Source organism: Mangifera indica, unplaced genomic scaffold (assembly GCF_011075055.1).
Source record: "Mangifera indica cultivar Alphonso unplaced genomic scaffold, CATAS_Mindica_2.1 Un_0072, whole genome shotgun sequence".
NCBI lineage: Eukaryota > Viridiplantae > Streptophyta > Magnoliopsida > Sapindales > Anacardiaceae > Mangifera > Mangifera indica.
Genome location: NW_025401164.1, coordinates 125,168 through 141,145, shown reverse-complemented (window position 1 = coordinate 141,145; position 15,978 = coordinate 125,168). Strand labels below are relative to the sequence as shown.

The following is a 15,978-nucleotide window of genomic DNA, read 5'->3' as shown; positions in this document are numbered from 1 at the left end:
AATAACTTTTCATTTAAAATTATACAAACACTTTTGAGGTAAAATAAAAGAAAAACCAAAAAAATTTATATTTTGTTTATAAATTTATATATAAAATATTAATTTAGATTTACTTTTACAATTTTTAAGTGCAAGCATATCTAAAAGTGTTGCTCTTTCTTTACAAAATTCCAACATAATCTGCAGAATATTTCTAAAAATAAATAATGGGATAGCTAATGCAATTAATAACTCTTTTTTTCAATATGGAAGGTCATATAAATATTAATTTTTTTATTTTTTCATTAAATTTTATTTTAACACTATTATTTTCAAGATACAATTTTAACATTTGTCTAATTAAAATTCTTCATAACTTAAAATTTCTTTGATTTAAAATATTCCCAAATTTTTTCTTTCTTTTTTTTAATTTCTGACATATTTTATATAACTATTTCAATATAATAATAAAAAAATTAATCTTAAATACAAAATTTGAGATACTATTTAAAATAGAGGTCAAGATATTATGATTTAAATTCTTTTACTAATCTTTATCATTATTTATAAATTATTCAACTTTACTAATCTAAAAATATTAAGAAATTTGAAATTTTTTAATTTTTTTTAGCACCGTTGATAAAAGCTTAAAATCTTAAATATTTTAAATATTAAAAAACTTTATTAATCAGAGTATCTTAAGCTTAAAATGGATATTTTTTTATATGTTCTAAATATAATTGGAAATAATAATAAATGCAACTACTAAAAGTAAATTACACAGCCAAGAAATTGTTGAAAAAGGAAAAAGAAAAAAAGAAAAAAAAACTAAGGTCTGCGTAATAACTGATAGTAACGGCAGTAAAAGAAAATAAAATATAACGGTACACGTGATTGTGATGTTGACCGGCGGTTCTAAAACTGAAGTGGCTTTGTGGGCGCGCACCGAGATATTTTATTGTGTGCACACAACGGAAAGGGCAAAAAGAATCAGAAATGGAGGATTCCCAGCCGTTGCTTTTACTTCACTTAAAGAAATCTGTGGGCTCTGTTTCAAGTGAGGTCTGAGAGTGATGCAACGCAACCGTGGCCGTAGGATGTTATTTAGCTTTATGACAATAATCCCTTTAAATATAATTAACGTAAAATCTTTTAACAATTTAATAATAAGACATTAAATTACACACAAACCAAAAAAGTGAACGTTGTAATTACAGACAAACAAGCTGTTGTAAAATGAGGCCCCTAAGACCTGATCATTTTGTCAGATTGGAATTCAATTATCAATCAGTTCTGCAGTTAACAGAAATCACGAGCAAAGATGGCTTTGGAAAAAATAGTAAAAAAGACGTCGAAAGCGAGAGCTGTTCCTATCTTTTTTTAACATTTCATGAAGTTACCTTTTCACCTTGCTCACGAGCAATTGAAGCAGAAAGAATACCAAGATCACGGTTTAAGAAAGTTAAGGCAGATTCACACTCTGAAATGATTCTTGTGACTGAAGAGGGCTCGCCAGCAATTGTCTCAGATGATCCAACAGCAAGAGCTGCATATGAGTCCCTAAGATTTCTCAAGTTACCTAAGAACTGCAACAAAAGCAGAGAAAAGGGGTTTCTCATTATGAATTTATAGTCAAGCTAATTCCACAATAAAATAACATAGATTAAAACTAGAATAACAACGAAAATTCCTGAAACATTTATCAAAGGGACTAAAAAGTGCTGGCATATGCAAAACTAAGTTAGCAGTATTAAGAAAAATTGAAGTCATACATCGTCAATCAAACTCCAAATAACTATTGTCTATTATCAGTGTCAAATCTTGCGAAGATAGCCAAGAAAGAAACAACACCGTCTTTCATACTACATACGATAATTTCCTACTAATTAGAGGCATAATGCAATGTCATCATGTCTATAGCTAGCCTTTTAAAAGTGATGGCTTTATTTTTACTGAAGAATCACCTGAAATCTGCTACATGAAACAATTAAAGGAAAAAACAAGAGAATCATCGGTACCTTTAAAAGCATCTTGTATGCCTCTAACAAGCGATTGGCCGCAGGCCCAAACCCATGAAGCTGTGGTACCTCCATCATGTGAGTCCAGGGGCGAATTTCCTACAAAAAAAAACATGAAATCATTAATCAAGAAACTACATAAAGAGAGAGTCCAGCTCAAAAGTTGTTCTTGACAGGTATAACAAGTAACTCCAGGTTGATCATCAATTTCAATTCCAATCATGTTATTGAAATTGCAGAGTAGGTCAAAACATCAGAGAAATTTAGGGCATGCAACCTAGATGTATCAGTTCTTCAATTTATAATGAATTTTCATAATTCAAGAACATAGACTTTGTTATCTTTTGCAAAGCATGAAATGAGTTAGGAGAATTTACCATTTATAAAAGAGAATGAAAATAAACAATTCAACAATAAAGGTTTATATATACCACAATATATTCCAATTTTATAACAACAAATGCCTTCTTTTTGTTCCAAATGGAATATTCCTTCAATTGAATCATCAGATTCTAGTAAACATACTAGTGTAATAGTGTGGTAGCAAAGTAACCCAAATCAAATCAAGTAAAATCAAGAGAGGAACAAACCTTGGTGTAAATTGTATTAAATGATCTTGCAGTTTCAAGAAAAGATTCCAGATTTGCCCGAAGTTGGGATTCCACCTCTGCATAATCCTCATCTGGGTTGTAAGCATGCTGACAGAAAGTAGCACAATGACATAAACAATTAAAAAAATATATAAGAAAAAACAAGATGAATGAAGTTTGGTATATATTAAATGGCAAAAGAAAATAAATATTGAGAATAAACCATTTCATGATCAAATGGTGAAATGTTAAAATGAATCTGCATAACTGCATTATGTTGTCAATCTATAAGAAGCAATAATTAGAATATCAATTACCATGGCCTAATCATACTTCAGGTAAGATTTGAATAGATCCCAAGATTTTGGTACTAAAAAGGGCTTGACCAACATATATGTCACTTTGCAGGATTAAAATCACATCAAATAGAAGAAACAGCCCCCTCCAACAAAACTAATGACATATGCAACCTACAAGTGAAAGAAGAAAAAAGCTAAACCAAATTTCACCTTACAGCACTGCTGAATCCAAGCAAGTAAATCAGGTGACTTAAAGCTTCCATCGTATTAATCAAGTACTATTTATGCTTATTGTGGTCTCAAAGCATACATAGGAAAAGTTGATGCCAGAGAAGACCTATGGGAAGCTTATAAGTCTGAAGTAGTACAGTGAACAATGGACAAGACAAACACAATAAATAGCTAAGGAACAGGGATAAACCTTAGACGCCAAATCTGTGACCTTCTGTTGAAGATTTGAAAGTATTTTTGACTGTTCTGAAAGCTTTGTCTCCAGCTCAGAAACATCTGGTCTAGAAATGAATTTTGAATGATGGAACAGAATGTTACTGAATCTAGTGATAAATAGTAACTATAATGAGACTAATACAAAATATACAGGGGTTATCATAAACAGAATTGCATTCATCTTTCATAAACTTATCACACAGTTAGCGAAGGACTGAGTCCAAATCTTAAAAAGGGAGAGGCCTAAAAGTAGGAGAATGTTTTTACCAGCCCACACAATCACATGGTAATTATGACAAACACCCTGAGACATTGGCAGATTCTGAAAAATGAAAAACCAAACTCATTATAAACTTACTTCCTGTTAGATTGGGCCTATTAATACTTAAACTTAACATGCTCCTTTTCTAAGAATTAAAAAATAAATGTGTGGAGTTACATATCCCAAAAACCCTCTTTACAGCCAGTTTTTCATTGTACCTCATTATGTTTAGATTATACACCGACTAATATTCAAAGATAATACTATCTTTTCATCATCCTATTAGAAAAGAGAATTAACCTTATTTTTCTCCAATCCTCTACATCTTATTTCACGATAATGAAAAGATTTTTGACTCTCCTGGAATATAGGGGAAACATCACCTATACCAAACTTTAAAAAATAGCAAAAATGAATGGAATTGCAAAAATGTATTATTTTGCTCAACTTATGTTGTATGTAAAAAAGAGTTTGGCTCTTTAGCATTCTAGTATCTATTGAACTAGACAAATAACAAGGCGTCGGCATGTTGTGTAATAGTGAAGAATAGATGTAGATTAGTCCAGCGTTTTGCAATGACAAATAACTTCAGCAAACATAAGAAGAAATCAAACACATTCAAAAAGACATATTGCTTGTACTTTTATACTTTTAACAGCAAAGACATGCAAATATGATAAATCAAGCAATCAAATATACTATAGGCTTCACAAATTTAATGAAAGAAATTCTTAACTCCTGAACATATTGTAACAATTAAATTAGAGTAAGAGATGTGAACACAGTAAGAATATAAAAGCAAAATTCTCACAATGGATATATTGATTGAATCTGCACATCTGCAGGGAACAACTTGCATTCTTCCGAGAAAATGAGAGCTTGTTTTTCTGCAATAGAATCTATTAGTTGTATGTCCTTTGCTACTTGCTCATCAATGCTGCAAAAGTATATAAAACAAATATCAGGAACATTGTTAAAGAACAAGAAGAGAAAGATAACAAGAATATCCAATACACAAGTTGAAATAATAATTTTAGTAACACATGTCTTCCATGAAAGCATAGATAAATTCTCAACTAATTTAAAGTCAGTCATATCAACCTCCAATTAGGATTATCAGCATACATGCTCGCCTCCACTAGATCAACAATAAGTTGAAGCATCTCAGTTCGATCTTCATAACTTCCACGCCCCTGAAATGCAAATGTCATTTACATATCAAGCTTTTAGTAAACACACATGCTCTCTCAAAAATTAGTCAAGTGCAGATCATACATGCAAAAATTCAAACTTATGATTGGCATGCCTTGAACTTCCCACACTGCATAACAGGGAGTGGTAGGAATAAATTATGTTCAATATATGTACTCAAATAACATGACAGAATTTATATATCTAAAATAAAAAATAATGCATAACCATATAATGGTGTAACTGAAGGGACAATTTACATATAAGTGTTCTGTCAAACTCACTGTCATTGGATGTGTAAGGTCTAGAAGTGGCCTCCATTTTAGAACTTAATAAACACAAGAAAGGTCAAGAGAATTCTGGGCAGCTTAAAAGAGAAAATGAACTCATTTCCATTTTCCAATACTCTATGCTATGAAAGAAGATAAAAACAAACCAAAAAATCATCAGTTTTTTATTACCCTTTATCTCCTTTATATTCTTAACTGAAGGTTGAAAGAAAAGTGGTTAAAATTTTCAACATGTACAAGGATTAGAAAACCATTCAGCTTTTCTGCTACCCCAAAAAGAGTGCATCATTCCAGATTATCTCAAGAATAGGGCTGGATTCGAGCCGAGCCGAGCTCGGGCTCGGCTCGGTTTATATATGGGCGGCTCGAGTTCGGCTCGTTTTCAGTTCGGCTCGGTTCGGTTCGGCTTATTTTTCATTATCAAAACGACATCGTTTTTAATATATATTGATTAAAACGACGTCGTTTTGTATAAAAAATTTAAAAAAAAAAATCTACCAAGCCAACCCGAGCCAGCTCGAGCCGGGCTCGAGCTCGATCGAGCCGAGCAGAGCCCGGCTCGTTTCGGGCTCGCGCTAGAGCTGGCTCGGCTCGAGTCCAGCCCTACTCAAGAACATTGATTTTCATATATGACTCAAGATCAAATGGTACAAGCTATTAGTAGAGGGAAAAAGGAAAATCTAACACATGTACTACAGCTCCAACTACAACAAAAAAGAAACCCAATAAAATAGTGATCATATAGAAAACATGTAAATTAAACAAGTGATATAGTGAACAAGGAACTTGAGTCACTTACTTGAATTGCCTCCACATCTATAGTTGTTGTGATACCCAAAAACTTCGCAATCTCGGCTAAATCTGCAAACAATCAGGTCATCGACCATAGCGATAGCAGCACATTTCCAAATGCTTTTGACACCAAAAAGCATTTTAAAATAAGTGGAAGTAATTTTCTACTTTGTGCTTTTATTTGAAATAATGGTGTGAAAAGTGCTTGGAGTCACTTAACCACATAATCAAAATCAGTTTTCTTAACCAAACTAAAAAAAAAAAAAAATGATGAAATTAAACATACATTGAATGCGACCAGTCTCTTCATCACGATCCATAGCATCTCCTTGTAAATTTTGTTGTGAGAATGGAGATTTATCGCCTAATAACCTAGCATTTTGAATTTAAGGTGTAAGATGATGCCCTTTTTATTATCAAATTGCATAAACAAAACGAGAACAAAATAATAAAAGATTACTTGAAGAAGAGCCATTCGAGAAGAGCATAACGCTCCATGCCAGCGAAGAGAAGAGACTGAGCCGGTGCATTAGCTCTTGGATAATTAAGCATTCCTAATTTCCTCTGAATCTCCTCCATTTGCTTAGCTGCCATCTCTGCTCCAATTAAACGTTGTCGTATTTTCTTATCAAATTGAATATACCAAAGGTAAGAACAAATAGTAGATCATTACTTGGTGAAAGTAATATTCTTCCTCCATGTCAATGAAAAAATAAAACTGATTTAGAAAATTTCAAACAATCATATTTCTAATTGAAAATGAATACACATTAATTTATGCATGAAACACCAAATAATAAGCATAAATTATATTAAAAAACAGCAATAATAATTAAATATCCACAAATGAAGAATTATACAACTAAGATCTCAGTGAAAACTGAGGCCTTCACTATTGTGAGACTCTTTTTCCTTATCAATCAGATTGGGAGTAGATGAAATGTGAAAAAGAAATGAATATATATTTGAAGGAAGACAGCTTCAGTATTTCAAGAGGATAATTTTGATATAATTCAAAAAACAAATTGTCAAGTTACCAGGTCTCCCTTAAAATTGTAAGAAACTGCATAACTCCTCTCAATTCTTGAAAATCATAACATAAAATGTGAATTCTCATCTTGCCATCCATAAATTACTCTTATACCCACAAATAATTGCTGAATCATCATTGGAAAGGCTAGATTCGAGCTGAGTCGGGCTCGACCTTTGCTCAGCTCGATTGTAAGTCAACAAGCTTAAGCTTGAGCTTGAGTTCGAGCTCAATGAGCAGCTATTATTGTGAGATCAAGTTTGAACTTGCTGAATTTGATTAAGTCCAAGTTTGGTTCGAGTAGGATCGTCATTATAGCAACAAGCCCAATCAGGCTCAAGTTCAATCGATCTCGAACTAAATTCAAACTCGCTTCAGCTCGCATCCTAATGCTGAAGTTTTTCTTTGAATTTTCAGTGTACAACATTTGCAATCTTGATCATTTAAAACATTTTCAGAAACCTAGCATAAGGTACAACAGGGACACATATTGCAGGGCTTCATTCAGTGGATACAAAATTTCAAACAAATGTATAATCCTATCTACTGATAAAACAGGAAACCATGAATGAAAATGAGATGGCAATACTGCTTTTAGTAGATTTCACATCCATTCTTAGGAATGAAAAAGAATAAAACACCATTCTAAATCCAACTACTGCTTTTAACATTTCCCTCAATCACAGAATCACAGCAAAACAGCATTATACAACAAGGAAACAGGAGACAAAAAACAGTATATCGATTTCAGCCTAACAATTGAATGAATATTGCAACAATTCATCCACACAATCAAACATAAACAACATTAAATCAAAATTAAAAAAAAAAAAAGCTGAGTTCGAAACCCTAAATTACGAACAGATTTCGAAACCCTAAAATCCAGAATCAATTCAACTATCCTTTAATTAAATGAGACGGGGAAAGGGAAAAAACTGACATTATCGATTTCGCCGTAAAACAATCCACCAGAAGATAAAATTTCAGATTTTCGCGGAACGAGCAAATCGGCAAAGACTTTGATTTTTTGACTTTTCCGATTGATCGACAGGGGGAATTGATAGATCGTCGTCGTCGTTTCCGATTTCACATTTGTTGAAAAAAATTAATCGAAATCATCTGAGAAATGAGATTGTGAGAGCGAGGAAGATTGTTACCCTGCTCTAGTGAGAACTTTGGGAGTGGGGTATTGACAAAAAGCAATGTCTGGTCTGAGCCAGTCCGGACGCTCCCCTGCTCCAAAAGTTAAATGACTGATTTATCCTGATATAATTAAATAGGCACAAGAAAAAAAAAATCCATGGAATATAAAAGCAACAACCCTGAAGACAACAAAAACCCCTGGCAACATAAAAAGACTTGTTTAACTTCTATTGCAAAAACCCCTGCTAAACCCTCCCTTCTGAGAGGACAACAGAAGAGCTTCCAGAAGGATTGCAGAAGGAACAAGAAGCCACATAAGATGACGAATAAGAAACAAGCGGCGGACTTCGAGCCGCTGCGTCAGCTGGTGAGGCACCACATAGAGTCCTTCGATTACATGGTGGAGGAAGGTTTGAATGAGATGTTCGATCGCATCAAGCCTTACATGGGAAATTTATGGATGCAACTCTGTTTGCAAATTCAGCCATGAAAACTTCTGGAGATACTGGATCAGAATCTAAATCACTTGTTGATGAATTTGGTGAAATGTTGAAGTCTTGTGGCTTTAATTATCATGGTGTGGAGGTATTATACAGTGGGGTTTATGGAGCCGAACTGACTTGTGAAATTTTTATTGGACCTGTCTATTATCAGCGGCTCCGACACATGGTTTCAGACAAATTTCGGGTAGGAAACTTTTCTTTTATGTTAAATGATTTCCTTGAGCTGAGGCTGCTGCTATTATTTTTTTGTGGTGTACGATATGATTTAAGGCCTTTTGTTTTTTTTTTTTTTTTTTCCCTTTTTTGATTATATCAAATTTACAAGGGCTACTTCCACAGGTGGTTTTAAGGCCTAATAAGTTATTGTTGCTAGAGGTTAACAGTCTTGACCCTCGCTTGTTGACATGTGCAGGTTCGTTCCACTGGAACAATCGACCAAATCACCCGGCAGCCAATCAAAGGAAGAAAGTGGGGTGGAGGTATCCGTTTTGGAGAAATGGAACGGGATTCCATGCTTGCACATGGGGCTGCATATTTGTTGCATGATAGGCTTCATACTTGTTCTGATTATCATGTTGCTGATGTGTGCTCTATTTGTGGAAGTATGCTTACAACCTCATTTATTCAGCCACATAGGCGGGCAGTACGAGAGATCGGTGGGCTACCCCCTGCAAGAGCTCCCAAGAAAGTAACTTGTCATGCTTGCCAGACAAGCAAAGGAATGGAGACCGTCGCCATGCCTTACGTTTTCAGATACTTGGCTGCCGAGCTCGCTGCTATGAACATAAAAATGACTCTTCAACTAAGTAACAGAGCAGAGGTATAATATTTCATTAGTGTGATCGCAGATTTATTAACTTGTTCATTCCAAAATCATTATTCCAAGGGGGTGATAGCAGCAACACCATATCACAATGATCTATGGCAGATTTCTGAGAACCGGAGACCCCGATGAGATGCTGTGATTTTATTTTGTATGATTATTCATACCTGAAATACGTAGGCTGTTGGATTTGTAAGGTCTTATATCTTTTTCTGAGCTGTGCTTGATGCAGGTTTTGTAGTCGATTGAGTTCTAACTGCAATTTCTAATTCTTCTAATTAATTAATTGATTGTTTGATATTTAACAGGAAAAAATAATTAGATGAGACCATATGTTACCTTATTTTTTAACAATTCAGTAGAGAAGAAACCAATTTGTTTAAATTATTTTCTCAAGTTTTCAGTTATATATGTATAACCAGAGTGATTGGTAAATAAAAAAAATCAATTCAAAATATTATATAATAAATTGTACATAGGTGTTTTTCATATATTAGTCCTACCCTCTAATTTTAAAAAAACTCAAATACCCACTTATTACTCAATTTCTGTTAAAAATATCGGTTAGAGTTAGAGGTAAAATTGTTATTTAATAAAAAATTTATCACATTTTTTCCCTTAAATTTAAAAATCTATCATCTCCCTCCCCCCCTTATAAAGTTTGAAAAATAAATATTTCTCTTTAGGGTTTGTGGTTTTGCCTTGATAATGTTCCTCAAGTGATCGAAGTCGGCCAACCTTCATATTGGCACTTCTTCCTCTCTTGAACAATGACAAATCATCGGCCTGTAGGAGGTGGGCGGACGATTCATTAACAAGAAGATGAAACAGGTTTGTGCATTGTATAGATTTGTTTTTTCTAACCAATCTATGTATCAGCCAATGTACAGATTAGCCAAAAGAAGAAATAAAGTCTTTTTTCGATCAATCTATGCGTCAGACGCACAAATCTATCAGAAGAAACAGATCTATGCAACACACAAATCTATTTTGTTTTTACATCAATAAATCGTTGACCTACCTCTCATTATCCAACTATTCGTTATTATTCAAGAGAGGGAAGAGTGCCGATATGGAGATTGGTCAGCTCCGATCATCGAAAGAGCAATACCAAAACAAAACTATAAACTCTATGGGTAAAATATATTTTTTTTTAAACTATAGTTTGGGGGGAAGGAGAGGGAGAATGATAGTTTTAAAATATATGGAAAAAAGTGATAAAATTTTTTATTAAATAATAATTTTATTCTTGAATTTAATTAAAATTTTTAATTAAAATTGGTTTATAAATAAATATTTAAATTTTTAAAAATTAAAAAATAAACGAAATTATATCAAACCTTGGGTTAAGACAATTCTTTTGGCCTTATAATAATAATATTTTAAGTAAGAAGGTTGTCAAAATGTTTGGTCAACCAATTCAAAAGTAGAAGATAAATTAATTCTTAAGTTAAATTCTTGTCAGCCATAATTATATACCAATTGAGTTGAGTTAGGCTTGAGGTCCATCCAATCATATTATGTAAAAATAAATTAATAATAAAATGTTTGTTGATAGCTAAGCTTCAGTTGAAAAAATATCGTTATTAGGCCAAAAGACTTATTCTCATCTAAAGCATTGTGAAATCTAAAACTTTCATTCTCTATTTTTTCTTTAAATTTAAATATCTATTTATAAATAAATTTTTGATAAAAATTTTAATTAGAGTTAAAGATAAAATTATTATTTATTAAAAAAATTTAAAAATTAAAGTTTTATCATATATTTTTCTTTTTATTTAAAAATCTTACTATTTTTTCTTTAACCCAAAGTTAAAAAACGGGCAAATACTCTTTATAGTTTTGTTTCCCTTCTCTGCAAAGCTAGTTCATCATCCCTGATCATTAACCGTCCTCCTTCCCGTCTTATCTCTCTCCCCCCAACCGTCTTCGTCTCAAACGAAGATGAATTCATCTTCGTCTTGGTCAAAGACAATCAAAGAGGGAAGGAAAAGTGACCGGAAAGAGAGATAAAACGAGAGGGAGGATGACTAGAAACAGTCAATCGACGTCAAAGAGAAGAGGAACAAATCTTAAGGGGAATTTATAATTTTCAAACTTTGGGTTAGGAGGATATTGTAAGTTTTTTAAACCTGAAAAGGAAAATGTGATAAAACTTTAAATTTATTTAATAAATGATAGTTTCACCCTTAACTCTAACTAAGATTTTTAACAAAAATTTTAAAGAAGAGTGATCAGAGAGAGAGATAAAATGAGAGGGAGGACGACTGAAGACAGTCAATTGACATCAAAGAGAAGAGGAACAAATTTTAAGGGGAATTTATAGTTTTCAAACTTTGGGTTGGGAGGATATTGTAAGTTTTTTAAACTTGAAAGAGAAAATATGATAAAACTTTAAATTTTTTTAGTAAATGATAGTTTCACCCTTAACTCTAATTGAGATTTTTAATAGAAATTTGCTTATAGATGAATGTTTAGGTTTTTAAAAGTTGATCTAAGAGTTTGAGATTTCATTATATCTTAGATTGGAATAAGCCTTTCAACCTTATTATTATTATGTAAATTGTTTTCAAATAAATTACATTTTTTTATGTGAGATTTTTCTCTAGAGCTTTATTCTATTCCTAAATGTTTTATATAATATTAAAAAAAATAAAACTCAGCAAAAAATAAAATCATCAAAAGTAAATAATAATTGTATTATTTATAATATTAAAAAAAATTTAAATAACTTTTTTAAATATAGGCCTAAATATTTTAAATACAATAATTTATCTATTAAAATTGTTTAAATATTTATAAATCAATTTTTATCATTCCTTATAAATCTTAACTATTAGCAATACTTATTTACTATCGTCATATTCTCACTGTTGTCAACACTAAAGCCTTTACTCGATCAAATTGTTAAAAACTTGATTGAGTAAAAGTTATAGTTGACGATAACTTGAAATCATTGAAAAGATAAACATATAAACTATGAAGAATATGGAGAAGATGAAAGAAAAGAAAAAAGGGAAGAAGGAGGTGAGACAAGATATATTATACATTAAGTTAATAACTAATATTTTTTAATTAATAACAATAATATCTAATTTTGATTTGTTGCAAATTATATCTATGACACTTCAATGAACTGAAACTTGCCTATGATTCTCCATAAACTCTACAAATTTGTGTATGTATTGATCATGGAGTTGTTCATCTGTAAATAAAACCCTCAATTCATTGGATTTCTTTCTGTAAATTTTTCCCGCTTCTTCAACTATAACCAACTGCAATGTCTCCGCCACTGATTTCCTTGTGTACACTCCATCTTCCTCATTTCTCGGTATTTCTATGCCGACCTTCTTCTCTGTAAAAACTCTAGCAATCAACCCCTGTTCATTGGAAAAAGGTAACATAACCAGGGGATGTCCATAATATAATGACTCTGTGATTGAGCTAAATCCACAATGAGTCAAAAAAGCTCCTACCGATTCATGAGCTAATATCCTGAGTTGTGGAGCCCAACTCGTACACACCACTCCTCTACCCTTCACTCTTTCCTCAAACCCATCTGGAAGAACTACTGTATCATCCCGATTCCTTAGAGCCCAAAAGAAAGGTAAACCGGATAATTCCAAACCTAGAGCCAACTCAATCAACTCAATTTGACTCAAATTTAATTCGCTTCCAAATGCTACATAAATCACAGTCTTTGGCTCGTGTTTCCCTAACCAGTCATTAATGGTAAGCCAGTTGTTATCTTCAAGGGTGTCTCTGTTATCGTAAGCCGTAGGCGGCAACAGCCCTACAGGTAGAACTGGTTTACCATGAAGCTCTCCCAAGAGATTAATCCATTGCCATTCAATCTCCATGCAGCTTTTTATAGCTATCACATCACAACCGTCTATCACCAACCCCACACGAACCATATCTGTGACTCCCGACTCGTTCATCTCATAAAGATCAAAAAATTTTTTTGCTTCATGAAGTCGAAATGCAACGGTGGTTTTGAATGGTACCCATGGTGGAGGAACAGTGAAATCTTCCGGCTTAGAACGAGGATCCTCGCCATTAATCAAGGCCAATGATGATGATCCACAGAAACAGATTGACCAAGCCTGGAATATGCTGAAGAAGGCGCTGGAGATTCCAAGCTTGGCTGTTATTGGTGGCAACCAGGAAGCGATAAAGTCGTAAATAATCCAATCTGGCTTGGATTTTTGCAAAAATTCAGCCAAAGAATCTTGGAGTTTATCACAGGCAATTTTAAGATATGGGATTTTGTGAAGTGGCAAATCATTGGTGGCCTCTGCGTCCTGTGGAAGATTATCGTGATGGGGTAAAGTGAGGCTCACAAAATTCATCTGCGAAGATAAATTTGGAGGGACTTTAGGAAGGCGTTGGATGTTTCTGGGAGTTGAAATGAAGGAGATCCTGTGACCTCTTTGAGCAATCCGTTTGGCTAGTTCAAAGTATGGAATCATGTGCCCAAAAGCTAGCCATGGAAACATAGCTATGTGAAGCTGTTTAGCATCCGCCATTGCCATCAAAATTCAAGGTGTTTTTCTGTTTAGAATCTTGAAACTATGCTCAATCTTCAACTCCACTTCCTCTATATAATCCACTGGCTAATTGTGGATCCCCTTTTTGTCTCTTTGTAATCCACTTGCCTGCAGGCTGCAGCGTGCCCATCATAATTGATAAATACGAACAATAATTGAGATTGTTTTCAATTGTCCGAGTGACGTGAGTAAATTTTCTGCCGAATAAAAATTTTTTTTGTCAAGTCAATCATGGCCTCTGGTCCACCAATATTTGATAAAATAACATACTCTTATCCTTTAAATTTCAACAAGAATGGTCGACGAATGAGAAAGTTGGAAGAAAAGAGAGAGAGGGGAAAGAAAGAAAACGAGAAGGAATGAGATCTTATGAAGTGAAGTGAGTTTCAGAGTGTGAGTGTAGTTTTAAGGACGTTGAAAAAAATAAAGGTGGTGAAAAGTTTGGAGGGAATCATCGCTCAATGTGAAGCAGAAGAAATGCTTGGAATCAGTACACCAGAAGTATTATTTTTCCAGCCAAGTGACCATTCTACCCTTCAATTTAACAGAAATCATTAACATAAGTTCCCGATAGGTGGAAATTGTCATTTCTCCAAACATTGGGTGGGAAATAGTGCTTTGGCCTATCCAAATTTCCAAAATAGGCGGCGGGCATTGGAATCATGTGACAAACAACAAGGGCCCTACATATTTGGTTGGGTAATAATTGGGCCATGGATGTTTGTTCAAATATAATCCAATAATGCCATTGATGGACCCCTTAACCTTGACAATCTTTCTAAATTTGAAACTTTTATGGAAAATTTTGTGAACATTTAATAGTTCTTTTCTTATATTGCCTGTGGATTTGTACCCTTTAATCAGTTTCCGTGTGCTTGGATTTCAAGATTTACTACTTGATACAATTTTTTTTTAAATGAGAAATCTCATTCGAGTCTAATCATTATTTTTAAAATTAAATTAATTATATTAAATAAGATAAATTTCAGTTTCAGTAATTGATTTCATAATTATTGAATCAAATAAATTAAAATTTTGATTTTGATTTGTCACCAGAGAATATTTGAATTCATATTTTCTTATATATGAAATTTCTTTTTTTATCACTTAAACTATCTATTGGGTTTACAATAAAAAAAAATTGTAAAAGTTGTCACCCAAATAAACACAATAACCAAAAGTGAATATTCAATCATCAAACAAACTAAACACTTAGTTACCAAAACAAAATTACTTACGACAAAAAATTAACTTAAGTTATATATTTCGTGACTAAAGTTATAATTGCCGAATAAATTTATTTATAACTAAAATTTTAGTTGCCAAAAAAATAATTTAGTTATCACAAAAATGGTGGAATTATTTTGTAATTAAACATATACTTGTCAAAATAAAATTAATTACAATTAAAAAATTAAATGTGAAAAAATTAATTTAAGTTACATATTTGGCTACAAAAGTTATGGTTTCCAACAAAATTTATTTACAACTAAACACTTAATTGTCCAAACAAAATTAATTACAAAAAAAAAAAATTAGTCGTAAAATATTAATTTTAGTTATATATTTTTTGACTAAAATTATAGTTGTCAAACAAATTTATTTATAACTAATATTTTAATTGTCCAAATAGCAATTTAGCTACCAAATAAGTTTACTTCTATTTTGTAATCAAATTCTTAATTGTCAAAACATTGCAAAAAATTATTTTTAATACCATTTTGTTTATTTCCACCAATAAAACAAGGTTTAAATAAACGTGATTATTTTTTTAATAAAATTATATATATTTTTAATATATAATTTTAAAATATAAATAATATATTATTATATGATTAAATAATTTTAAATTAAAAATAAAATAATATTTAAACATATAATAATATATTATCTATATATAAAAAATATATATACGTAACATTATTTATGAACATTAAAACACCCTCGAAATGTTATATGCAGAATAATAACTTACCACAGTTACGATTATACAAAGTAAATGAGTAAACCCTACCCTCATTACAGTGTTGATCGAAAAAATCTCAATTATTGTTAGAATTC

At 32.2% G+C, this 15,978-nt stretch overlaps 3 protein-coding genes across 6 annotated transcripts; 1 reads left to right on the top strand and 2 right to left on the bottom strand.

The window, feature by feature from the left end:
* Window positions 1–1,116: 1,116 nt before the first annotated feature.
* LOC123207340 (AUGMIN subunit 7) lies at window positions 1,117–8,524 on the bottom strand. Of its 3 annotated transcripts, none has more exons than XM_044624718.1 (10): window positions 7,839–8,524; window positions 6,329–6,492; window positions 6,155–6,240; window positions 5,876–5,937; window positions 4,697–4,788; window positions 4,407–4,532; window positions 3,308–3,398; window positions 2,588–2,695; window positions 1,998–2,096; window positions 1,117–1,565 (listed from the first exon to the last, which is right to left on the bottom strand). In XM_044624718.1, the coding sequence occupies exons 2-10, from the start codon at window positions 6,460–6,462 to the stop codon at window positions 1,368–1,370; spliced, it is 996 nt and encodes a 331-aa protein (XP_044480653.1). In that variant the 5' UTR covers window positions 6,463–6,492; window positions 7,839–8,524; the 3' UTR covers window positions 1,117–1,367. The 3 variants fall into 3 exon arrangements, with proteins under 3 accessions (XP_044480653.1, XP_044480650.1, XP_044480651.1); XM_044624715.1 differs by having other exon boundaries at window positions 6,329–6,464; XM_044624716.1 differs by having other exon boundaries at window positions 6,329–6,489; window positions 7,841–8,524.
* Window positions 8,522–9,667, top strand: LOC123207341 (DNA-directed RNA polymerase I subunit 2-like). The gene is made up of 2 exons (XM_044624719.1): window positions 8,522–8,728; window positions 8,957–9,667. Exons 1-2 carry the CDS (start codon window positions 8,528–8,530, stop codon window positions 9,368–9,370), a joined length of 615 nt encoding a protein of 204 aa, XP_044480654.1. The 5' UTR covers window positions 8,522–8,527; the 3' UTR covers window positions 9,371–9,667.
* Window positions 9,668–12,395: 2,728 nt separating this feature from the next.
* Window positions 12,396–14,245, bottom strand: LOC123207328 (putative UDP-rhamnose:rhamnosyltransferase 1). Of its 2 annotated transcripts, XM_044624692.1 has the most exons (2): window positions 12,844–14,245; window positions 12,396–12,747 (listed from the first exon to the last, which is right to left on the bottom strand). In XM_044624692.1, the coding sequence occupies exons 1-2, from the start codon at window positions 13,900–13,902 to the stop codon at window positions 12,496–12,498; spliced, it is 1,311 nt and encodes a 436-aa protein (XP_044480627.1). In that variant the 5' UTR covers window positions 13,903–14,245; the 3' UTR covers window positions 12,396–12,495. The 2 variants fall into 2 exon arrangements, with proteins under 2 accessions (XP_044480627.1, XP_044480626.1); XM_044624691.1 differs by having other exon boundaries at window positions 12,396–14,236.
* Window positions 14,246–15,978: the final 1,733 nt, after the last annotated feature.

Coding starts and splice junctions, on each gene's coding strand:
- LOC123207340 (XM_044624718.1), bottom strand. CDS start 6,462: ATGGCAGCTAAGCAAATGGAGGAGATTCAGAGGAAATTAGGAATGCTT. Junction 6,241..6,328: donor CTCGAATGGCTCTTCTTCAA/GTAATCTTTTAT, acceptor TCAAAATGCTAG/GTTATTAGGCGATAAATCTC. Junction 2,097..2,587: donor TTAATACAATTTACACCAAG/GTTTGTTCCTCT, acceptor TTTTTTTTGTAG/GAAATTCGCCCCTGGACTCA.
- LOC123207328 (XM_044624691.1), bottom strand. CDS start 13,902: ATGGCAATGGCGGATGCTAAACAGCTTCACATAGCTATGTTTCCATGG.
- LOC123207341 (XM_044624719.1), top strand. CDS start 8,528: ATGAAAACTTCTGGAGATACTGGATCAGAATCTAAATCACTTGTTGAT. Junction 8,729..8,956: donor TGGTTTCAGACAAATTTCGG/GTAGGAAACTTT, acceptor TGACATGTGCAG/GTTCGTTCCACTGGAACAAT.